Genomic DNA, 26,252 nt, shown 5'->3' with positions numbered 1-26,252 from the left:
AGGCGGCACACGGGACCGTGGACGGGGGCACGAGCTCGCAGCAGAGCCCGATGAGAGAACCCAGGGGCACCCTCCGCATGGCTCCACTCGGGGATCGGGTCCCCGGAGCCCGAGCCGCTCCGCACGCCCGGGGTCGGCATGTCCCGGAGCGCTCCAGGGGCCGGGCTCGATTACTCTCGTCTGAACGAGACGCGGCACCAAGGCTGGAGGAGCCCTACGGTGGGGAGGTGGGGCGACGGCAACAAAAAGAAGCCGAGTGGGAGGAGACTCGCGGGGGGTAGCGGCCGCTGGGGGGGAACGGCGCGGCCGGCTCCGGGGAGGAGGCGGGAGCCTCCGCGGCGCCGGGGCCCTGCGAGCGGGCCGGAGAGAGAATTCCTTCCGCCCGCCCGCCGCCGCCGCTGCCGCCGGGACCCCCGCGGGCCCGCCCCCCGCGCGCCCCCGCCCCTCCCGCCGCTCGCGCCGCTCTCGCGCCTCCGTCCCGCCCCCTCGCCTAGCACCGCCCGCGCGCAGCGTCTCGCGCCGGCCCGCCCGCCCTTAGGGAAACAGCCGCGAGAGCAGCGGCCGCCGCCGCCGCCAGCGCGCCTTCTCCTCCCGCGCGCCCGCGTCGCCCCCGCCCTCGGCGCCTCGTCCCCGGGCCGCGCGCCCGCTCTCCGGCCAACGTTCTCTCGGGGCCTCCCCGGGCCCGCCGCCCACTCCCGCGTCTCCAAATCACCCAACCGCCGCGTTCTGCCCCGGCGCGCGGCCCGCCGCCTGCTTCCGGGGCGGGCGGACTGGGCGCCTGGTGCCGGCGGCCGCAGCGACAGCGCCCCCGGGAAGCAGAGGAGGAAGGAGAGAAGAGGTGGAGGTGGCCACAGGCTGAGTCGCGGCCGGGATGTCCGGGCAGCCGCCGCCGCCGCAGCAACAACAGCAGCAGCTGCCGCCGCCACCGCCGGCGGCCGTGGCCCCCGTCTCCGGAGTCGTCCTGCCGGCGCCCCCGGCCGTCACCGCCGGCTCCTCTCCAACCGGCTCGCCCGGCAGCGGCGCGGGCGGTGGTGGCGGCGGCTTGGGGGCGGCGGCGGCCGCCCTACTCCTCCACCCCCCGCCGCCGCCGCCGCCCCCGGCCACCGCGGCCCCGCCGCCGCCCCCACCGCCGCCGCCGCCCGCCACGGCGGCCGCCCCCACCAGCGCGCCCCCCGGCCTCGCCGCCGCGGGCCCCGGCCCGGCCCCAGCCCTGGCGGCGGGCAGCAGCGCCGCGGCCCCCTTCCCGCACGGAGACTCGGCCCTGAACGAGCAGGAGAAGGAGCTGCAGCGGCGGCTGAAACGTCTCTACCCGGCCGTGGACGAGCAGGAGACGCCGCTGCCTCGGTCCTGGAGCCCGAAGGACAAGTTCAGCTACATCGGCCTCTCGCAGAACAACCTGCGGGTGCACTACAAAGGTACTGGGCGTGTGTCCTGCGGTGGGAGCGGGGCGCTGACCCGACGTGTCCGGCCGCCGCCTGCGACGCTGTCGACCCGCCCTCGCAGGCTGGTGCCCTCTGAGGTGACTCGCCACTCGCTCCGCTGCTCCGAGGGTGGGCGTTGGGGTCACGGTGAAAAGTGCGAGAGTGAGGGGCGAGACTCTTGGAAGAGGAAGGTGAGTATGGTGTTCTAGGTGGAAAGGAGCTGGTAATCCTAGGCCAGGAGAGGACACCTTGAGGGAAGCCGGGATGACGGGACGGGACTCGCTCTCCTAGTCTCCTGTTAGGTGAATCTTGGGGCTGGGGTAGAGGAATCCGGGAACTCGGAGTTCGGTTACATTTACATTGTTCTCCAGGTGGTGGGGTCAGGCGTTCTGTTCTTGCGCAGGGAGGAAGAGGAGAGGCACGATCCCGAGGTATGCTTTCTAATTAAGGCAGAGCAGGGATACAGAGGGGGAGGAGTAATCAGTGAAGGATTTTGTCCAAAATTAGGCCAGAGATTGTCTAGGGGGACAAAAGGACAAGGGGCCCAAGTTTACCATTAGTAGGTTTTACTAAAAGCAACTGGAAAGGTAAGAGAAGGGAAACCTCAGGAATAACGCGTTTTCTTAGGGGAGCAGAAACGCACGTACCGTTCCTGTTTGGAAATGCCCTGTAGGTACGGGTCGGTATTATATGAAGTCTTGTTGAAAATGAGGGTTTTAAAAAATGTTATTTAGTATTTTTAAGAAGATCGGCGTATATTTTGTACCTGCAGTTAAAAACAGCAATCTTGGGCTTGTGCCTGCCCCCTCCTCCCTAACCTACCTCTCCTAGGTTATAACAAAGCTTTAAGCAAATCAGTTGTATATAAAATTATACAGTGCGATGGGATTTTTGAAATGTAGCTTCGATCAATAGCATGTATCAAGTTTACTTGTGTGGAAGGAAAAAAATGAACGTATCAGTCTATCTGGAAACAAATCCAGTGTTTTAGGCCCCAAACCTAAAGCAGGAGCTTTTACATTCAAAGCAGCCTCATTTTGATTGGCTACAAAGGGAGGGTCTTACTCAGATCCTAGTGACATGTTTGTAGAGGGTGAAATCAACCTTGTGGTTAGATTCTTAAAGCACACCGGACTGAAATTTGAGAAGAACCTTGATAAATAAGTTACTATTTAATCGGAAAGGAGAATGGCAGCAGAAATCTACCAAATGATTTGGGTGCAAAGAATCATGCACAAAAATAGGCCTTGTTGAACATTCCTTCTTTTTATCCTTGCCAGAGATCAAAGAAGTACTTACACTTTTTAGTGTTATGTTCCTCAATCCAAGTGGCTGAATATTTCAAAATATTGAATCTTTGTTTTTTCTTAAGTTTGTACATTTTGTTAATTCTCTTGTAAAGTGAAGTATTATTTAATTTTGTGTTTAAATTTGTGTGAACAGTGCTGTGCTATGAAGTGTTTACTTCTTCCTGATCTGCCTACCCAGAAAGCTTTTGTTAGACTTGACAAAACTTTGTTATTTTAAATTTATGGCTGACAGTAAATAACTAGCTTATAAAATCAGAGGCAGTATATGGTTTATGCAAAATTACAGAACAATGAATCCTAGCTTTCCTGAGCCCTTAGTCATTTTGTGATTGTAGGTATGTTATACAACAGGGCCTCAGTTTCTTCCTCTGAGTGATGTGGGAGTTGAACTGGATGTGTGGTAAGGAAATTTCCAGCTTTGAATTTCCGTAATATCTAAGATTCATGATTACAGTTTATATACCCCTGTAACATGCCTTGATTAGTTTTACTTGCTTCTTTTACACAAAATTGATGATTTGGTTAAGAGAAAAGTACACGTTTATGGGGAATTGGTTGAAGTTTGGAATACTTGTGACATTGCTGTCTCAGTTATTTTTCCTGTTGGCCTCTTTATTTCTGTTGTGTAATACTAAGATTTGCCTTCTGGAAACATCACTCTTTTATAAACATAAACCCTTATTTCTGGAAGAACAGATTTTGTTGTTTGTCCTCCTTTTTCTTTTCTCTCCCTCTCTTCTGTCTCCTCTTTTGTCTCTCCCTCCCCACTTTTCTCAGTCTCCCTCCCCTCACCTCTTTCTCTTGTCTTGTTATTTTAGTGTATGTGGGTGTGTTTTTCTATTGTTGTTTCTCTGTGTGACTTCTGAGAGGCAAGTACATGGGACAACTCTGTAGCAAAAGAAGGGAGCAAAGGTGAAGTGTCATAGGTAGTGGATAATAAACTTTGAAGTCACAAAATAACACTGACTTTTTATTTAACCTATCTCATTTTGCTGCATTGATTTTACCTAAGCATTATGAGATACTGTTAACATTAACTATTAAATAGTAGTTTTTAACATTAAAAACTACTGTTCATATAACATTTTTGCATATTATAGAATTTCAAAAGATTGATAGTAATTATTTTCCAGAACGAATATTTTTCTTACCTTTGAAATAGAAGTATCTTGGTTTCTTTTGCTTTGAACATAATTCTGTTTTTGAGATGTTATTCTTCTAAATTGGAATTACTGTTTTTGGAAGTAGTAGTGTTCCTTAAATGATTTGAAGGGATTAATGTTAAACAATGCCAGATTGAAAAGTTGATTGGTTTGCAGAGGAATAACAGGGTGTGTATAGTATATATTAAAATTTTTAAAAAGGGTTTTTGCTTAGCCGTCACATACCAACTATTGAAAAACCCCCTCTTATTTAAAAATTCTTGTCAGTACTGAATAAGTACAAATATGACAAATTTAGACTTAATTATAATAACTTTATTCCACTTTAAAGCATTTTAATGAATATGACAATGGATTCAAATGTTTCAATTACAGATTGCATTGTTATTTTGTTCAAGTTATTACCACCATTTGGATACGTTACAGAGCGTTTTGATACACATACTAATGGATCTGGACAAGGTCATGGAATTCTCATTTTAGATTTGAGAAAGTGGGAGTACCTGGAGGTTAGATTTTCCCAATCACAAGCAAGCCAGGATTGGAAACTAATTTTCACTGACTCCAAATGTAGTGCTCTTTCCACTATACCATATTATTGCTTTTTCACTTTGTGTGAGACTTAATTGTCTCAAATAGATAAAATCCTGTGATCACATTTAGAACCTTTTGGAGAATAGTTGAGATTAAAAGTACTTTTTCTGGTGTAAGAAAGGTAACTGGAACACAGTGATGTCTGGGAAAAATCCAAACATCTTGATTTTACTGATTTAGTTCATCTTAGGAGAAATGCAAAATTAGTTAAAGTTGGGAATAATATGAAGTGATGAAATTGTGAATTGCACTTTTTAATTGAAGCATTATTTACAGCATCTGGCCAAATAGGTTGAACTTTTTGTATGTCTGACTCCCCGCCCCCCATATCCCCAGTCACTGGTCCTTCAACACTTCCTAAATATAATTGCTTATCTAATTTCTTGTACTTCTTAAGGTTGAACAAATATTTCAACAAATATTTGCTTGCCTACAGATACAAATGTCTGCTAAGAATTACGAGGGTGATATAAAAATGTTTCTTAAAATCAAGGAATTTAAAAACCACACTGAGCTTTTCCTGGGGATCCCTTTGCCAAAATTTTGGGAAATTGGCTTTAAAAATGCCAGTTGGTAACTGCAAAAATCAAGTGAACCTAATAATCATACTTACAGAAAAGTAGACAACAATAATAATTTATTGAGCAGCAGATTTACTTATTGCTATAGGGCAGATATTCTGCTAGACAATTTGTATGTATGTCTTGTTCACTATTCCTTCATTCTTTCTTTTATTCAGCAGTCTTTTAGTGAATGTTTTTACATTGTGCCAGGTTCTGGGCACTCAAAGGTGAATAAGATACTGTCTTTGAATTCAAAGAACTCAAAGGACATAAAATAGAGTAAGGGAGGTGTTATACATAAATAGAATACTGTGGAAGCTAGGAGAAGCATCTAATTGAGCTGACATTGGAATGGGTGAAGGAGGTGGGTCAGGGACAGCTTCCTGGAGGAGTTGAGGCCAGTGGTCAAGTCTTAAAAGATGAGTAGGACATGGGGGAAGAGAAGGAAAAGCAAAAGCATAGAAGAGAGAATTATTGTATGTGTTTGGATCTATAAGCAGTTTTCAGTTGTTGGAATTTAGAGTGTATGACAAGGAGCAACTGGGAAAAGATTGTTCAGGAGCCTTATAGAATATTTTATTGAGCTTCCATCTTATTCTGTAAGATGGAGAATCATCAAAGGATTTTAAATAGGAAGTGCCTGGCTCACATTTTCATTTTGTCAGATTGCACACTGACTGGAGGATAGATTCAAGGGGGACAAGACTGGAAATAGCATACTCATTTAGAAGACTGTTGCAGTAGACCACGTTAGAAATAAGGACCTTAACTTGGTCAGTGGTAGGGGCGGAGGAGAGCAGACATGTTTGTGAGATATTTAAAGGTAATACTGAGAGGGATAATAATGACGGAGGGAGAAATCAAGGATGGCATTTGCGTTTCTTTTAGATTCTTGCAGTGAACCATGAATCAAATGATGATTGCGAATTCAGTAGAGTATTACAATATATTTGGAGATAAGTAAACGTGGGAATCTTAGCCCTGTGATCTGACTTGGTGGAAACCAGAAGAAGCCAAACAAACAAGCCTTACAGGAAGAATGGGAACAGGTCTTTTGGAGTTGGGGGGGCTCTGTGTGATCTCAACTGATGCAATTCATGACTTTTCACTCTATTCTACTGTTAAAGTGACTCAGCTACGGTCAGTAGTTTCTGGTTGTTTTTTTCTCTTTTTCCCTACTGACTGGCTTATCCTTTCCTTCCTATTTCAGATTCCTGAGAGACTTATCAGATTCACCTAGCTCATTACAATAGTCCTTAGTTGGGTACAGCTTTTTATTATATGCTGTGGTGTGAATTGGTGGCCTTCAGATCAGGCGCCAACCTGTGTTGACTCAGCTGTGCGGGTGTGGGAGTGATTATAAAATGTGAAATAACCTCCTGGTATAAGGATAGACTGGGCCCCACTTCTTTCAGTAGGGACAGTGTGTGGGCAGTTTTTTCCTAGGAACGGTTGGCAGATGCCATAATTAACCTGAAGCTTGAAAGAGAGATCTAGGTCATGACTGATTTAGGAGTCCCCTCTACGTGGTAGTTTAAACTCAGTGTATGAGAGAGAGTATGTAGAATGAGAAAAACAGTGGGGCAGAGATGGAACTCTGAGCAACACCAACATTGAAAGGCTGATGGGAGCCCAAGAGGGTGAGGAGAGTATGATGTCACAGAAGCTGGCAGGGGAGGATCGGAAATAAGGAAGTGGTCTTTAGCGTTCGATGCAACAGATAGGTTTTGTGGGATAGGTACAGGTGGTTTTCCACTTGATTTGGAAATTAGGCCATTGTGACCCTAAGAAGAGTGGTTTGAATGAGTTTTGGGGGAAAAATTAGATTTCTGTGGGTTCAAAGAGTAAACGGAAGGGATCAAATAGAGAGGATAGTGAATACAGATTATTCTTGAGAAATATAGATGAAGGAAGACATTAGGCAATACCTAGAGGAGGATGGAGGTGAAGGCGGGATTTTTTTTTTTTTTTTCCAGTTTTTAGTGACTGACAGTGGAGTTTTATTTTACCTGGGAGTTAGCTTCTTATGTTAGCATGAGATGGAAATGCCACATAATCAAAATTATTTTTAAAAATTCCTTTGGAAAGTGCTGTGTTAGAGACCATTGTATCGTTTCTAACTCAGTTTTGCTTAAAGTTGGCTCTGTGGGTAAAACTGAAGTGACATAAATTAAATGAGAATATGATATTAGTCCAGGGTATGGTGTTCCAATAAATGTATGCAAAATTTAATATATTTTAACAAATAGATATTAGCAATACCTGGTTTTTATTATCTTAAAGTTAAAAAAAAGTTTATTATACTCAATGCCAACCCTAGTCATTAGTGACAATGATTTATAGCACAGAGGCATAGAATTTTGTGAAAGGTGTATACATTTTTGGTACACTACACCCTTACAAATTGAGGGGAAGGAGAGAGTAAAGAGAAAGAGGTTGAAAATAGAAGCTTGAGATGCTGATAGAGCATGGGTTTGGGGGGAGGAAAATGGTTCCAAAGCACAAGATAGTTATCCTTAGAGAGGAGAGTACATACTGTTCCTCTGATAATGGTTGAAGAGGTAAAGACTGGTATGAACATAGACTACTTTGTAATAGGAGAGTGTAGAGTTGAATATGACTGTATCTAATGGCCTTAAAGCTTAAAGCGAATGATGAAAATGTGGACTAGCTGTTGAGAGGAATGGGGAAGAAGCTGCCTGAAGATTTCAGAAGACATTGTTGACAGCACTGGGAGAGTCCAGTTGATGTTATTAGTTCATAGCTGTTGTTATTTGCAAGATTGTTGGACTTCGTTCAGCAGAAGTCAACTGTCCAGTGTAGGAGTAGGGAAGGTGGGTTATGGTATTGATGAAAGATGGTGGTTTTAGCAATTAGGTGTGATGGAAGGATAAGGATATGAAGGAAATCAAGGGTATTTGAGAGCTCTTAAGTGATTACCATGTAGCCTAGCCTGGAAGAGGAAAAAGGAAGAAATAAACACAAGAAATGGTTCAGGGAATTGGAGTTTCCATGATGTTGAAGAGGAAGTGTAGAAGTGAAGTCAGAAAGAGGAGAGAATAGTAGTGTGTGTCCTAGAGGAAGGTATGGACATTGCTGCTATAATGACATGAATGCATTTCTGGAAAAACCTCTGGTTTTTCACAAAACTGTGTCCTAAAAGTAACAGGACTTTTGGGAAAAATAAGGCTGGGGCAGCAACTTAAAACCTATGGAACTTTGTAACCATTAACCAGAGCACTACAAAAATTACAATCCTAATAAAATACAAGCCCCATTAAATTTCCACTGGCATTTGTGCCCAGTATCACAGCCTTAGATTCTAGGTCTTAGGCTTTCTTCTCCAAGATGTAAGTGCTTGATGGCTATTTAATCAAAATTAAAAATCTGATTCAGGGTTTAGCCTTTTTCACCAATTTTTATTTTTATTTTTTAATTTAAACAAAGAGGAAAATTTTTTAAAATTTTGACTACTACAATTCAAAACGTCTTAACAATGCCAATTGCTGGTGAGGATGCAGAGCAACAGGAATCTTCATTCATTGCGCGTTGGAACCTAAAATGGTATAGCCACTTTGGAAGACCTTGGCATTTTCTAACAAAGCTAAACATACTCTTACTATACCACCCAGCAGTTGTGCTCCTAGGTATTTACCCAATTGCTATGAACACTTATGCTCACACAGAAACATGCACCTGAATGTTTAGTAACTTTATTCATAATTGCTAAAAACTGGAAGCAACCAAGATGTCTTTCAGTAGGTGAATGGATAAACTGTGGTACATTCATACAATGGAATATTATTCGGTGATAAAAGGAAATGAGCTATCAAGCCATGCAAAGACGTATGGATCCTAAATGTGTATTGCTACATGAAGGAAGTCATTCTAAGAAGGCTATCTACTGTGTGATTTCAGTTATATGACATTCTGGAAAAGGTACAGCTATAGAAATGATAAAAAGATGAGTGGTTGTCAGGGGCCTGGAAGAAGGAGAGGGTCGAATAGACAAAGCACAGGGGTTTTTTAGATTGGTAAATGTATTCTCTATGGTACTATAATTGTGGATGTGTTATACTATGTATTTGTCAAACCTATAGGACTTTACAGCACAAAGAGTGAACCTTAATATTTTAAATCATTTAGAGATGGGGGAAAGCCTAGGATAGAATGCAGAATGTGACAAAACAATCTAAATGAATTACAGATGCATGAAACAACCTCGGGGGCAGGGGGGGGGCGGGATGGGGGGAGGTGCTGACCTAAGTAACTTTGGAAATCAGTGGAGTCTGAAACTAATGGCAAGACACCAGTCATGCTCTGTGTAACGACTGACTGCATATACAACAGTGGTCCTGTAAGATAACGGAGCTGAAAATTCCTATTGCCTAATAATGTTGCAGCGCAATGCACTACTTCTGTGTTTGTGATGATGCTGGCTGGGAGCAAGAGGCTACACCATACATAGCTGTGTAGCAGGCTATACCATCTGGATTTGTGTAAGTACATTCTGATGTTTGCAGACTGACAAAATCACCTGAAGACACATTTCTTAGAATGTAACCCCGTCATTAAGTGACACATGACTGTATGTAAGCACTGAATTCTATTTGATAAAGTTGTATCCCATGGTGATATGTGTTAGCAATTCTGATACTGCCATACATGTGTACTGGAATTGAACAATTAAATACATGGATATGGGGATGGCAGCAGCCAGGTTTCTCACTGTTGGAATGAAATTTACAGATAAGCAAAGGGAGGAGGTTAGAATGACCCATGTGGTAATAAATTAGAGTTGGAGACATCAGTAGGATATCATGCTTAGCGTAATATATACACATAGAGAAATATTACATAGAGATTACACAGAAAAATATAGATATATGTTTATACATGGAGTAGTATACACGCATATATTTCTTTGTCCTTGTCAATGAGACAGCCTAGAATCAATCAATCCAAGTCACAGTGAGCATACCTAGTACCCAAATCTTGGGTTCTATACCATTTTCCAATAAAAGCAAGCAGGGCTTTTTGGAGAAATGGCTTATTCTAGGACTGGGGCAGGACATATAAAAGATGAGCCTCCAGCATGTTTTAGTGCCAGATAGTAATGCACAAAAACACAAAACACGTAATGGGAGTATGTCAAAGTGACAGAGGCACCAAATGAAAAAGCTTCCAGTGGCCAAAGCTAGAACAGTTTGAGCAACAAAATAGAGTAGTAGTGAATTATAACCCAAAGTATGAGATAAATATGCATGAGATGCATGAATCCATGCTGATATAAACAAAGAGGAAATAACTTGGCACCTTTTAATCTGTACGGCACTTGAATTCTCCCCAGATGGAGTAATGTACTGGCAAGTTTAGCAGTTCCTGAAGCACTGTGCGCTGTAGGCATGCACTTCTGTAGGAATCCCAGCTTTTTTTTAGCAGTTGTATATTGCTAAGTTTTTCTCTTTAATTCATTAATGTACTGGGGAAAGCTGTGTTATGAACCAAATGACTTGTTTATTATGCTGGCACCATTCCCATCTTTATCAAGTGCATGGGAGTTAATTTGTATTCAAGAAATGGGTTGTAGCTGAACAGAGTTTATTAGAATTTAGAATTTCTGAGGTGGAATAGTTAGTTATAGGTGATGTCAGAATCCAGAGTGTAGCTCCAGGAAGGAATAATTGAAGTTAGAGTGGAAGACAGTAGAATAAAGAGGTCCAGGAATTAAAATGCAGGAACAATAAAATAATCGCAAGTAAATGTTTTGTGTTAATGTTGTGTAGGAGAAAGATGTTGATAATGAGGGCATGTAAAAAGGTTAGACCAAGTTGGAGAGGTTAGAGAAAGAATATTTGAGGAAGTAAAGCTTGACCTAAGAGCTAAAGGATGCGTAGGACCTAACCAGGCTAGGAGGAAAGGGTAGAGCTTAGAGGGAATAGCGTGGGCACAGACTCGGACCTAGTCTATGTGAAGAACTGAAATAGGGCCAATGTGGCTGGGGTGGAAAGGAGGTGAAAAATGGAGGTCAAACTAGATTTTCAAGAAAGTGTGTCTTTTTCCTAGGCCAAAGGGGAGGCTTTAGAAGGAAACTTAGTTGTATTGAGGGGTGGTGATGCAAGGAAGGCTGATTTATATTTCCAGAAAGGCAGTGGCTTGCTGCTTGTGAAGAGTGGAGGGAGTGGGGTAGGGTAGGCTTTATGCATACTCTTTCCATTCCAGCTAAACGCGGTCAACATATAGTTTGAATTAAAAGAGCTAACCTTGCTAGCTTTAGAGTTTTGAAGCAGTACATATATTTTCTTCTGGAGTCATACAGAAAACACTTAATATTGAGGACTTGGTGGTTTTAAAAGTTTAAACTTTGGTAGTTTGAGGTTTTTTGGTTACCGCAGAGTTTAAGATAATAAACTTCCAGTTGTTGAGCATTGTGAGAAATAGGCCCTTTGCTTCTGGTATTACTAGGCTCACATAAGAAATAGTATGAATCCTTTTAGTCTTATATCTGAAATTTTCTCTATATCTTTTAAATTTTAATTTAACAATGAAATATCCTTTTAATTTAACATTTGCAGATTTTTTCTATAATGTCGTACTAAAGCATAATAAATATAGTGGCTACTTGAAGATTTATGATTATGTAGTCCTCCAGTTATTTTTGCATAATGGAAAAGTGTATGGGATTTTAATTCATACATGATTCTACCAAGTTGGGGCAAGTTTTGTATAATCTTTGTAAAATTCTTCATTTTTAAAAATAAGGTTAAATAATTCCTGTTTCATAAATGTTGAATGAGAAAAATCCATACTAAAGCTCCTAACACTTTGAGAGACTGTTTATGCTTAAATACTAGTTTTCTTTCTCTTTTACCATAGAAGTAGCAAGCATGGAGGATGGTGATAAATGTGAAGTGATCCCAGAATGCTCATTGTAACTAAATCCTTCATGTGGGTTCAGAGCTCACACTGGATCAGGCTTCTTGAATTTAAATCCCAGCACAAATCCTGGTTTGGAATTCTCATTCAGCAGTATGACCTTGGGCGAGTTTCTATATCTTCCTTTAGTTTCCTCAACTGTGAAATGACAGTTAGTAGTACTACCTTATGGCAATGTCTTGAATATTAAATGAGCTAATAAATATTATGCTCTTAGAATAGTGCCTTTTACATAGTATTGAATATATGTTAACTATTACTTATTATCAAGTATACCTAGACATTACCTTGTCCCTAAGAGTTTTGGTCGCTCCCCTTCAAAAAAAAAAACAAAACACAATAATAAAATCTAGTCCTAGATTTAGGACTTCAGTTAGTTTCTGTTTAGTCAGGCTTTTCTTTAGATTTATGTGTAACTGTCTGATTTTTAAATATGTAATTAGTTTGCATGACCTTTTCCCAGGTAACTTAATTATTTGAACGTATTTTACTGAAAAAACGTGTTTTACTGAAACCATAATTTATTAAATGTTTATTTATTAAAAAGTGACTAGTGTGCAGGTTTGTGTGTTTATTTTTTTCTGCCGCTTAGCTCAATACCAGTCTATTACCTACATATGTTAAAGCAGTTTTGGGGCATCTGTATATTGCTGCTTCAATTTTTGTCTTCCTAGCTATGTTTCTTGACTCCCAATGGTCACCAGGCTGAGAACTTATTTCTGCCCATAGCCCAAGTTTTCATGGTGATGGAAAAGAGTGGCTGAGTTCATTCACTGTGTTTGGGGCCATGTGAGCATGTACTAATTTGCATTGAAAGTGTAAACTTAACTGTTTAATGATAGGGTAGGGTATGAGTTGGTAATTTGGTAAAGTGTATAGGAAGGGAAGATATGATCTCATTCGTGTGTGATGGTTATTGTATATCTTAAGATATAATTTTTGACTTCAAAGAAGGTATTTAGTTTTAAAACAATTAGGTAAATTTGAGAAGGGGAATTCTGCTGCCTATGAAGGTAATGTTATAGTATGACTGAAAGATTAATGACAAATTTATAGTGGGTGAAGCATGTCTAACTAGAGCACCTGAATAATGATTTAGAGTATTGTTTTTCGTAGTCTTTTTGGGGATTATGGAGACTTGTCTCACACTTTTTGAGTGCTTTCTGACATGCTACTTCAACTTCTGTCTTTATTGTGTGATTTTATGGACATGTTTTCTCTTGCTTACTTGATTTTGTTCACATGCTAGCTTTTTAGGTAATTTGTGTCTTGGGCGAGGGGTAAGGGTAGTGATTGTGAATGAAGGAAAATTCTCTGGGATTAGAATTGAAGAATAGCTAGTTTAAGAAGTTTAAAAGCCATTATCTAACAGACTTCTTAAAATGTCAGCAGTGGCATGGTGTTATTTCCTTTCTTAAAAAAGAAAAAAAAAAAAAAGAAACCAAAAATACAACTAAAGATTTGCTGACCAAAGAAATTTTATGAATCAGCCTTTGTACAGAATTAATGATAAGAAAGTATCAAAGAACAAAATTGTAAATTCTTGAAGTTGTTTTGCCAGTTCAATCTAATTGTATAAAATTTCGCTTAAAAATACACTGTGATTCAGATGCTTCTAGTTTAAAAAGCAGGCCATTTGGCAATAGAGTGTATAGAAATTTTATAAATGATATGCAAATTAGGTCTCATAGAATTAAAATCATTTTCTCATGTTCTTCAAATATAGCCTTTTTCCCCCTTAAAAATATGGTCTACCCTATTTAATTTGCATAAAAGGCTGCTAGATTCAATGTATTCAGATTCTAAAATCTTAGTAAAACTCTAGTAATAGTGTGAAGAGTTCAGTGGCTAGCAGGCTATTTTGCATATTGGATTAATTGTGATGATAAATGTTTCATTAAGTCTTTAGTTATTTGAACTAACGGGAACAGAAATTATATGTCATTCCAAAATCCTTATTTATTCTTGAATTGTTTAAGATTTTCATTTGAATGTCTCATTTGATTTTTTTCCTTCCTATTTCATATACAGGTCATGGCAAAACCCCAAAAGATGCAGCATCAGTTCGTGCCACGCATCCAATACCAGCAGCCTGTGGGATTTATTATTTTGAAGTCAAAATTGTCAGTAAGGGAAGAGATGGGTAAGTGTAAATTTTGGTGAGAATAATCATTTGCTATTTGGGGATAATTATTATTTTTTTTATTAATAATGATGTAATTAGAAAATTGTAATCTTGGAAATTTTGATAATCATAAAAGTGGAATATGATTATCTTAGTATAGCAGATTGGATCTGGTTCTGCTTAACTAGTAGTTGAAGATAAAGCTTGAGTTGGTTATAGTAACTCATTTTTCTTCGTAGGTTTATTATTAAAATGGTGAATTGGAATTAAACAATAGAGGGACAATGACTCATTTTCTATGACTTTTCTTACACTGCTTTTTTCTGAATTCTACTAAGTTAAATCCTCTCAAAGCTAGTTAACCAAAGCCGGTAGGTGATTCACAGGTATGTTACAGGAGTTAGGGCTTAGAATTTAGATTTTGATTCAGAAGTGTATGTTTGTATGCTCTTGACTGTAGGAGATTCCCAGGGGTTAGAATGTGGTTTAGAAGCTTCCAAATGAGAACTCAACAGTAGATCCTAGAACCACTTTTTATATCATTGCTTTTCAGTTTGGGATTGGTGTGTTGTGTGTATGTGCACATCAGAACCAGTTACGGGACTATTAAAAGTATAGTAGTTTGGACCTTACACTGAAAGTTCCTAAATCAGATTTAGAAGTAGAGCTTTGGGCAAGATAGGCATTTTGAGAAAGTGCCACAGGAATTTTTGGTGCATATAGTTAAGAACTAATTATCTAGAATCATTGGATCTATCCACCAGTATTTCCTGATAACTTCATTGTGGCATCAGAGATCCCTTAAAGCAGCCATTGAGTCATTTGTTCAGCTACCAAGATAAAACTGTTGGGCTATGTGAGTAATTTGACCCATATTTAAAGTTAATCATGTAACATCTCTTAGTGGTCCTTCTATTATTAATTGGAAAAAGAAATGTGTTCATTAGATTATTCCTCTTACTTTATTTGTTGAATGTTCTCAATGTCAACAGTATGAAAAGTAGAAAGTGAAATCTTGGAATTCAGTGACAACTTTTCATTTAACTGCCTCTGTTTTCCCAGGATGATCAAGCTAAAAATAAGATCATAGATGCTAAGGATAAAGTGGTTGAGAGAGACCCCAGATTGAAATAGGCACATGGTTATAACCATTTCTAACTTTACAGCTGCGTTCTCAGTAAGCCTGTTCTTTTTGTACTTCTGGTTATGTCATCAACTTGCTAATACTGGTTTTGCTCAGGATTATTCACAGGATTCTCTTTACCTTTTACTCTACTTATTTTATCTTTGCATGATCTTGACCTTATATTTTTATGGTTACAAAATACCTCGATGAGTATCAAATCTAATGCTGCATCTCAAGCTATTCCTTTGGGCTCCAGACCAATATATCTAACCAGATGTTTACATTTGAATGTGCCACAAGCATTTAAATTTAGCTTGTTTAAAATCTTTTTCTCAAAATCGGTTTTCTTAAAAGTGGTTTTACTGTTGCTAGAAACTTGAGAATTTCCTACCTTTAACTTTCTCTGTCCATCTTTAGTGCTTCTTGTTTAGTCGGTTCTTGGTAATTAATTTATCTCCGGAATTACTGAGGTGGTTGGTTAATTGGTTTCCCAGTTGTTCCCTGTTTTCTTCTTACTTCAGTCTATAATTGTTGTCAGTATTCTTTCTAATATAGAACTGAATTGTGTCTGTACTTTGCGTGAGATCATTTGGAACATTTGTTGCTTTGAGGATAAAACCTAATACTTCTTAGCAGCGTCCTTCATAATGTTACTAGGTCCTGTGTAATTTTTCAGTTTCATTTCCGTGTAGCCAGGATCCTTCATCTGTTTTGTTCTCCTATTATTTTTTAAGTTAGGTATATTTTACGTGTAGTAAAATTTGTCATTTTTAGTGTACAATTCTGTGATTTTTGACAAATGTGTACAGTCATGTAACCACCATCACAATCAATAATATAGAACAGTTTTATCACTCCCCCAAATTCCTCCATACTTATTTGTAGTCAACCCTTTCCCATCTCCAGCCCCTGGCAACCACTGATTTGTTTTTTGTCTCTATACTTTTGCCATTTCTAGAATGGCATATAAATGGAATTATATAGTATGTGGCCTTTTAAGTCTGGCGTCTTTCACTTAGCACAACACACTGAAGATTCATCCCTGTCATTGGCATATGTTGGTAGCACAGTCCTTTTTATTGCCGATTGTGTAAGTGAACCAGTTTGCTGATCCACTCCCCACTTGAAGGACATCTCAGTTGTTTCCAGTTTTTGGCTGTTACAAATATAGCCACTTTAAACATTTATGAATAGGTTTTTGTGTAAACGTGTTTTCATTTCACTAGGGTAAATATCTAGGAGTGGGATTGCTGGATCATAGTTAAGTGCATTTTTAACATTATAAGAAACTGCCAAATTGTTTTGCAGTGTGGCTGTCCTAGTTTGCATTTCCACCAGCAGTGTATGAGAGTTCCTGTTGCTCTGCCTCCTAGATAGCATTTGGTATTGTCAGTTTTTTATTTTATTGTTTTAATTTTAAGACATTATAGGAGGTGTCTAGTGATTTCTTATGGTTTTAATTTACATTTCTTTAATGACTAATGATGTTGAACAATCCCTAATTCCTACCTACCTTTCACCCCTCAGGTACTATTTGTAGTTCTTTGCACATGCTGGCAAATATTTCTAGTTTTCTATGCATAACCTTTCCTTCTTCCTTATATTCACTTCTCTTGCCTCTTTCCACATTTGCCTAGCTAATTAATCAGTCCTTAAGTCCTAGTTTATGGGTACCTTTTTTGTGCCACATTCTCCTCCCCAAAGTAGGTCTGTGTCTTTTCCATGCCTCCTTTACATTTTGGGCAGACTACACTGTTTTGTCTGCTTAGTGGTATATAGCCCTACAGACTCAAGAGTAGGGGACTACTTTACATTTCTGTAATTCCAATACTCAATTGTAGCTAGCATTCAAATGAATGAATAAAAGTGAATGTATGAGAAGCAGTACCTATCTCCTTTATATTCTTGGAGGAAAGTATTGTATTTCTTTGGGTAGATTTCATTTATCTCTCTGGTAAACTTGTTGCACAAAATTCTAGGCCCAACCTAATGCTTTTGGAAGGGAAGAACAATTCATTCATGAAAAAAAGCAACTCATATTGCAAGTTTTGGCCAAGTAATGTTTTTCGGGAGATGTATTGAACTATATCAAATGACATAAAAATTCTTTCCTGAAATCCCAACATTTTTGTAAAGAATGGACCAGAGAGAGCAGCTGTTATTCACCTTTTGTTTGTAATAATGTATGCCCATCTGAGAGTTTATTATACTTAATTTAAAATAATTAAAAATTGAATTTTCTTTTAAACAGTGTGTCTATCCAACATTAGAACAGGTAAATAAGTATTTGGATCCAACATTTCAGCTTTATAGAGAAGTTGTCATTGGCAACAAGTTTTCGCACGAAATGGCAAGAGTTGGACATGAATTGCATCTTTCAGCAGAGTGGAAGAAAACAGAAGGAGCTGGTGTTAATGTATTATATGCTCGAAAAGGCTTAATTTATCCTGTGATATGCATTATTTCTAGGTCTGCCTTAATAATGAGGAATATGACTGTGATGATTACTTGTATTTCTTTATTGACTAAAAAGTAAGGCATGAAGGAAGTTCCTTTTAATGAGTGAAAGAAAGAATATATTTCATTTTCTGTCTTGGATTTTTATTTAATCTGAACATGACTTTTAATCTGAACTTTATTTTAGCAAAATAAGCTTAATTTATTAGGATGAGATAGTCTGTCTAAATTTTGTGATTAATTAAAAAATAAATTTCTAATGCATTTTATAACAAAGAATTAAATAACCTTATCTGCATGAGTTTTTCATAGGATTCATATTTAAGGGGTATACATTTACTCTGTTCTTGTTAGTGATCATTGACTGTTGAGATGAATTTCTAAAAATGTCTATCTTATGAATGTACTTTCAGTTCAGGAATTTCATTCAAGTTTTAAATTATGCATACTAATAGAGGCAGTGGAGATATGGTTAATTCTAAATGTAAGAGATAATAAATTTTTTATCTGAAAGTTTTTAGAATTATAATTTATTATGAGTGGTATTCTTAGCTTTTCAAACAAAATATTGATGCCATTCTTTGACAGTGATTCAGGAAGAAGTGGCAAGTAATCCAGTCCCTCTGTTCTATTACCAAATTCTTCTGCTGATAATCAAGTGTACTCTTTCAGAATGTTCCTTCTGTGCTTTCCGACTTTCTAGATTATTTCTTGGGAGTGGAAAAGAAATTCCTTTCTTTTCATCTAGCTTTAAAAGGCTTTTTAAAACAGTAAGCTCTTCCCTTCTAGATTCAATTAGCTGTAAGCAGCAAATGGAAGCACAGATGGAAAATGTGAACAAAGAGTAAGCAATACATTTATTAACAAATATATGTTGAACACCTATGCTGTATTGCATGGTCAGCAGCTGAGTGAGTATAAGAAAGAAGTTATTTTATTCATCTCTTCTCTCTCATTTATAGTTGCTAATAGAGGACCTGACATTCAGCAGAAACTCATCAAATACACTCATTGAACTGATTGTGGTTCCTGCCCTCAAGGAATATCAAATTTAATATTTAGAAGATATAGCAGGGGAGGGCAGGGAGCAGACATATACAAATAACTCTAGATTAAGACATAATATACCAAGTACTTGAAGAATGAAACCATATGTGGGAGAACTGAGGAGAGAGTAATTAATTCTGTTTCAAGGAAACAGATTTATAAAGTAAGTAGTATTTGATAGGCTTTATAAAATGAGTAAGAATTTGAGAGGCTTTGTTGGGGAAGAATATTCCAGACTGTAATAAATGGCTGGAATAGTCTCACTGGAAGAGTGGAACTGTATGGCCTTTGGCAGAGGTAATTTATCTCCTGAATTACTGAGGTGGTTGGTTGTATTGTTGGGGACTCGGGGGGGGATTATAATGAAGAGTTTACAGAAGTAAGAATGGAATCAGATGTTAGAGAGCCTTGATGATAGTTCTGGGGTGGAACACTCTATAGGTAGTAGGCGGCCTTCAGTCTTGTTGAGTAGGGAGGTGATATGCTATCTGTTTTAGAAAGACAGTACTGAGTGGGGAGGGTGCAGTGTGGATGGCAGCATGCAAGACTGCTTGAGAGAGTAGGGGCCAGAGGCAGGACTTAGGTTATGAGACTACTGCCTATAGATAGATTATGATAGATTTAAAAAAAAATAAAGGAGGAGGAGTTTTAATTTGTTGAGTACCTATTATATGCCAGATACTGTGTTAAGAACCTAGGATGGACAATGATGGAGACAGGGCTGTAGACATGGCTGAGACAGGGTTCCTACCCTCCAGAAGTATGCATGTAAGAAGGGAAATGAACATGTGAATAAATAGTTAAATCTAGTATGAGATATACAATAATAGACATATGAACAAACTAGAAAAGTAGAGTGGAGGAAGATGGGGTGGTGACGAGGAGAGGCTTCAGAGAAAGCTTTCCTACGATTATAGAAGAGGAATAAAGTCTGTCTAACCTCCCTATCCTTCAGTCACTCATTTACCCCTGTTAAATTTGTTTCTTGGGTGTCTTTCCTGAGATAGTGTATGAGCAGAGGTTTTAAAGATGAATAGCTGTTTTAGAAGGTGATTAGTTACTTTTGTTGAGAAATATAGTGGAGGTTTAAATCTTGGCTCTGCCACTTACTAATTCTGTGATTTTGTACTTTTCGACAAACTCTTTCAGTCTCATCTGTAAAAGGGAAGTAATAGTGCTGACCTCATAGGAATAAATTAAGTAATTCATTTAAAGCACCTATGAAGAGTACCCGGTGCACAGCAAACTCGTGTCCTTGAGCTGTTGCTACTGCTGCTGCCTGGAGCACAACATCATTTTTTGTGAGAGGAATGTGTCTGGTGGTGGTCATGAGGGACTTCTCATACTGATGGATTACCTTTTATCTTTCAGGTACTGGTTTTAAAAGCAAAGGAATGATATGGTTGGATTTGCATTTTAGATAGGTAACTCTGAGGATAATATTGAAAATAGATGTGAGACTGATATCAGGAAGACCAGTTAGGGTATTGTAATAACAAATTGAGGGTTTAATCTGTGTAGTGGGGTTAGTGAGGAAAGCAGACAGATTTGTTAACTATTTAGGCTGTTATACCCTGCAAAACTTGGTTAGGGAGTGGGAGAAGCAGGGATAGCTGTTGAGAGAGAAAGAGTTAAGGGTGACTCCCAGGTGTTTGGCTTGAATAGATGATTGACTAGATGGTGATGTGACTAAACAAAAAAACACTGTATGGAAGTGGGTGTTTAAAGTTGAACATGATGGCAACAGTGTTGGACTGCTTTTGACATCCAGTTTGGCATGATTAATAGTAAGGTTTTGACTAAAAATAAATGGGATTTAGGAGAGAGAACAGAGCCGAAAGTGAAGTTTGGAGTCATCAGAATGTAAGTTGTTGAAGCCATGGGGATTGATAGGATCATCTGAGTATGTAGTGTAAAAAAAGAAGAGGGTCTAAGGTGGACACCTGAAATACCATATTTAAAGGATATATCAAAGAGGGAATCCTGCCTAAGATTCTGAAAAAGAATGGTCAGGGGGTTTAGAAGGCAGATCCTTGAGAGTATGGTGTGTTGAAAGCCAGGGAAGTCAATCCAGAGGAGGACTGCTAAGTGTCTACTGGTTTGTCATTTGGGTGGTTGTTAGTCCTTGTGATAGCAGTTTCTTTAAAGTTGGGATGGAAGCAGGTGCAGTGTGTCAGAGAATTAGAGATAAGGAATGGAGATGACATGCCAGTAGCCTAAGTAGCTGTGTTGCTTTTGTGGGAAACAACAGTTCATGATCTATTTAGAAAAATAATACACTGCCAACTTGAAAATTAGAAAAGTACAGAAAAATGTGAGGAAGAAAACTATAATCTTGTGTGAGTATAATTAATTGCTGTTAATGCTTTTACTTGTTTTCTTACAGTTACATATATTTTTTATGTATATTTGAAGCACAATTATACTTTTCTTACAGTTTTTTACATCCAGTGTTTATTACTGATTTCTTTATATGTACTTAATTTCTTACATAGTTGTAAGCATTTCCTATGAAATTAAAAGCTCTGAATATTTGTTTTGTTTTTTGTTTTCGGCTGTAGCATAGTCTGTCATAAATATATTAAGGCACATCCATAGCTATTTTCCTGTTGTTATATAGGTGGTTTCTAACTCTTTATTACTAAATAACTCTTTTTGCATGAAATCTGTCTTTATTTCTTTAGGAAAGATTTCTCAAAGTAGAATTATTGAATCAAAAGAACGGGCATGCACATTTTTAAGGCTCATGATACTCTTTAGTAAGATTATTTAAATTTACATTTGGTGGAAGAGACCTTGTCATATGTATAAACAGAGGAAAGGGAATCACCAGTGAGTCTAAGGGAAGACTGAGGAGGCCACTGAGGCGAGTCCTTTGCTGAAAGGTGGGGTATGGGGACTTAAGTATAAATTAGGAATGTGGCATGTGATAGGGAATTGATTGGAATTTAAAGGGTTACTACTTTTGGAAGCCTGTCTTGACAACTTTTCCACCTCCAAACTAGGCTAGGCTCCTCTGATACTTATTTTCATCTTGTACTTTCGCTTCATAGCATTAAATCATAGTAGTTATCTATTTAAGATCTGTCTACCTCATAAGAGTGTCAGCTCTAGGAGAGTACAGATTTCTGTTTTTCACAGTTTCATCTATGTTGTCCCACAAATAGTTATTTAGTAAATATTCACTGATCAGAGAAGTAAAAGTGTTGAGGAACCATGAGATTTAAAACCATGAATTTATTGTGACAGCAGTTTACATACATAATGCCATTCTTCTCTATGTATTCAGCTTTGCTGGGGGGAGAGTTGAATTGTATGATTGGTGCAGAATAGGAATTTACAAGTGAGGTAAATAGCAAGAACAATCATAGTAGTTGAAGTTACTAGTGAGGGAGTATTTAAATGGGCCGTTTTTAGTTCAGGCTGGGTAAGGAAGAAATGAAACCAGCAAGGAGCTATTTAGACAAAATTGAGAGATTTATATGTTGCTGTTCTTAATGAAGTTTAAGAGATGTGGAGGGATTTCTGAGGTGGAGTTTCTAAAGATGCCAGGTGTTTAGGACATAGTAATGAAAGACATATTAAGTAGAGAAGCAAAGCTTTAGGAGAAAGGATTTTTTGTCTGTCTGGTTCACTGCTGAATTCACAGTGAGTAGAGCAATGCCAAGCACAAAATAAGTGCTGGATAGATATGTTAACTGAGTGGAGGTAGGTAGGGATGATGTCTTTTCTTTTGTATACCCGTAATGCTATGCATAGTACAGAGTGTAGGTATTCGGCATTTATGGAATGAATGAAGTGTGAATCTTAGATTTTGGTAACATCCTTACCTACAATTTGAAACCACCAAGGATAGCAGGAGTTGCGTTTTTAGTGGAGAGGAAAATAAGTTAACAAGCTACAAAGGCAGTGTGGGGAAAGGGACAGGGACCTAGAGCTATATAACTGTGCATTTCTCAAATTTATTCTTGAGTTAGCTATCTTCATTGCAGTCCCAAATCACCCTTACCCCTTACTCCATCAGTTATTTTATACCCAACATATATAGGTAGGTTTTTTTTTAAAAGAAAACTTTTTCCAGTTACAAGGTAATGCATTCTTAATGCAAAAGGGGAAATCAAACAAATGAATCCTGTGACATAGAAAAAAGCATAGATATTTTTGAAAGCATTTACAATCCTACCACCGAGACTAACTACAGTTGACATTTTGGGGTATATTCTCTTAGTCTTTTTTTCCCCCTCTATTCAAACTGTATTTCAACATTAGTCTAAGAAAAAAAAAAATTGGTTTAAGATGTATTTGAATCATATAAGAGAAATTTTTAAAATATATTATTCTCAGGTGTACCACTACTTATACTTTCACTCTCATATGAGTTTAATTAAAAATTCAGAGAGAAAGTCCCACTTTAATAATGTCTTGAAGACACCCATAATCTTTCAATATGACTTTAAGGTTGCGTGTAGCTTTGTGAATATATGAAGGGTCTTCAAAAAATTCATGGAAAGATTTCTGTTTTCATCCCATTTTTCTACAAACTTTTTGAAGTATTCTCGTATTACTTGAAATCATATTTCAGTTTTTCAGAACCAGGAAAGCAGTTTATAACTAGTCTGTTTATATTTATCTCAAATACATTGAGTGCTTGCTGTTTGCTTATTGCTGGAATCACTTAGCGAAATTAAACATTCCAAAATAAGGAGAAATGATCTGTTGGTCCTAGACCTTTTGACTTCTTGTGGAAGATTTGGCAGTTTGGGTAGACCCAGTTTTTCTGGAGGAGTAGTTGAAATGTTTTAAAATGATTGCAGAGTAGTAATTGTTGCTGGATGGAAGAACAGGCTGGTTAAGAGTCGAGCTTCATCCCAGTGTTTCTGTCTATGCAATTTAGTTAGTACAGGATCTGAAGCAGTTTTCCTCTCCAAAGATACAGGACAGCCAATACACTGAAATACCCATATGACCATCACCTACATTTTAGGGTTAAGGTTTTGCTGAATTTGCTTTATTACAAATCTGTCTATAAACTCATTTTATTTTTTAATGCATTTCAAAGTAAGTTGCAGAGTTTCCAAATTACTTAAATTCTCTAATTTTACACGTCTTTATTCTTACTCTGAAAATGTTTCTAATAATGTTAACACAACTGTTTGCTTTATCCTAGAATATATTTATACATTTCTAAATTAAAATACCGATATTATTAACAAGAGTATTGAATACTGTATGATTTCTTTGCTGTTCCTTTTTGTTTTGGTCTTTAGAATATATCCCATTAGGGATGGATATTCAGAATACTGTGTTTTAAAGTCACTTGCAGTAATTCTTTCCTATTGTTTCTCCCACCAACTTGATATATTGTTAGTTTCACTTAAATTTTTATCTTCCATTTTTAGTGATTGCTTTTTATTTGTTTCCTTTAATTATGTAAAACATTTACATCGTTCCCAAATTAAAACTATATAATCAGGTGCTTCACAGAAGGTTCATTTCATCCTTGTCCTCTTCCCCCACGGGTAACCATTTTTATTAGTTCTTGGCTTATCCTTCCTTTATTTCCTTTTGAAAATGTAAGCAAATATGCCATAGAAAACTCTGAACAGATATCACAAGTAACTGGTGACACTAGTTGCTTCTAGGTAGCGGAAGTGGTTAGATGAGGACAGGAGTGAGAGGAAACTTACATTTATTGCTTCTTGAATTTTTTTTTTAAATGATGTGGTCTATTTTCTTTGCTTTTTTTTTTGGAGGGTTGGTATATTTTTAGATTTAGAGAGTTACCTCTATACTAATACCTATGGTCCCCTCCATTTCAACCCCTCCTCCCACCCTTAATTACTGATAACCACTAATCTGTTTTCTGTCTATATAATTTTGCCTTTTGAAACCAAAATGTTGTATAAATATAACTTTTCCAGTATGCCTCCCCCACCCCAGCATGATTTATTTGAGATTCATCCAGGAAGTATGTATCAATAGGTCATTTCTTTTCTTCTCCATTTTGTTGTTTTGTATCTATATTGGAAGAGCACAGAACATTTGTATATACTACTCTGTTATCTTCATCCTCGTTATTTAGTGTTAGTTCTAAATTAAATATGTTCCATACTCATCACCAGACCTTACCCAAAGCTTCTTTTAGGATTTTTTAGTTGTCTGAAGCTCATTCTTCTACTAGAAAGCTCAGGAAGAGTTCATGGGCACAATATTCCTTAAGTCCTTTCTGGTTCAAACTATTTGTTTGTGACCATTATTCCCATTATATTTGAAGGTTTGATTGGATATAAAATCCCTGGCTCACATTTTTTTGCAAGCTCTGTGGACACTTGGATATGAAGTATTATTTTCAAAATCTTAAGCCATTTTCCCCCCCTTACAAGAAACTTTGTCTTTTGCTTGGGTGCCCGAAAGATTTTTTTATCTTTTTTGAAGAATCAGTGCTTGAATATGTCTTGGTGTTTACCTTTAGGTACAGTCTTAAATAATAGGTTCAAGTCTACTTTTATTTCAGAAGAGTTTTCTTATATGATATTTTCAGTATTTGCCTTGTACTATTACATGGGTTTGTTTTTGGAGGTATGTTGGATGTTCTTTGACTAACTTCTTCTGTTATTTGTTCACAAAAACCTTTTTCTTACCTTATTTATTTAAAATTTTTCCTGCATTCTGTTTCTTCTTTTCCTGTGGGGTCTGTTCACGCTTGTGTTCCATTTAGTTGTCTTCATTTTTAAAATATATTTTTTTTCTAATTCTTATATGATACAAATAAAAGCACTAAATTTTCCACTGATGTATATTAAAAATTGGAGATGTCCTATGGAGGTCTTGAACAACCAGTGTAAATTTAAATTGCAACACTCGTAAAGAGAGATATTATTGTTGAAAAACCAAGCAATAAGATGTACCCCAGTCTCTAGTTTTATAGATATAACTCACTTGGTATGATTAGTACCTGTAATGTTTATAAAATTGAGATATGTAGCAGTTTCTTATGAACTTACTTGCGTGATTTGGAATTCCTACATTTCATTATTTATTTTATAGGGACATGCCGAAAAACAAGATGATTTTAAATATAGATTACAATATAAATAAATTTTATTAACCAAAAATATCACATTATTAGAATCAGAAATAATTTACTGCCTGGGAGGCGAAAAGTAGAATGTGTTGTTTTGTACACATAATGTGATAAATTACTTTCCTTACCTTACGTTTAAAACTATAGTGGAGCCTAACAGGATACTTTAACAAGTCAGGAAACCAAGTTATGTTTTTTGTTGTTGTTTTGTGGTGGTTGTAGTTGTTATTGTAATTAACTGCAGATGAAATTCTTTGACAAATAATTGTTAGAGGAACTCTCATACTAGTATTCTGCATTTGAAAGTTTTACTGTCTTAATTATTACTTAAAAGGCAAGATAAATGAATAGGTACTAGAAAGCCATCTTAATAAACATAGCCAGGCCTTAATTTAAGGTATTTTGTATTTATATAGCTCTTGAGAA

General features: G+C 38.1%; 1 protein-coding gene across 1 annotated transcript in view; it reads left to right on the top strand.

Moving 5' to 3' along the window:
* The first annotated feature begins 793 nt into the window (after positions 1-793).
* The window catches only part of RANBP9 (RAN binding protein 9), an 81,918-nt gene continuing 56,459 nt past the window's right edge, over positions 794-26,252 (top strand). Inside the window, exons 1-2 of the mRNA XM_063096978.1 lie at positions 794-1,415; positions 14,019-14,130. Of these exons, the coding sequence (XP_062953048.1) occupies positions 872-1,415; positions 14,019-14,130 (656 nt within the window). The 5' untranslated portion in view covers positions 794-871. The remainder of the gene's footprint in view (positions 1,416-14,018; positions 14,131-26,252) is intronic.

The sequence above is a fragment of the Cynocephalus volans genome, chromosome 5, assembly GCF_027409185.1.
Source record: "Cynocephalus volans isolate mCynVol1 chromosome 5, mCynVol1.pri, whole genome shotgun sequence".
NCBI classification, from domain to species: Eukaryota; Metazoa; Chordata; class Mammalia; order Dermoptera; family Cynocephalidae; genus Cynocephalus; species Cynocephalus volans.
Note: the sequence above shows the minus strand (reverse complement) of the source record. Positions and strands in the feature narration are given on the sequence as shown.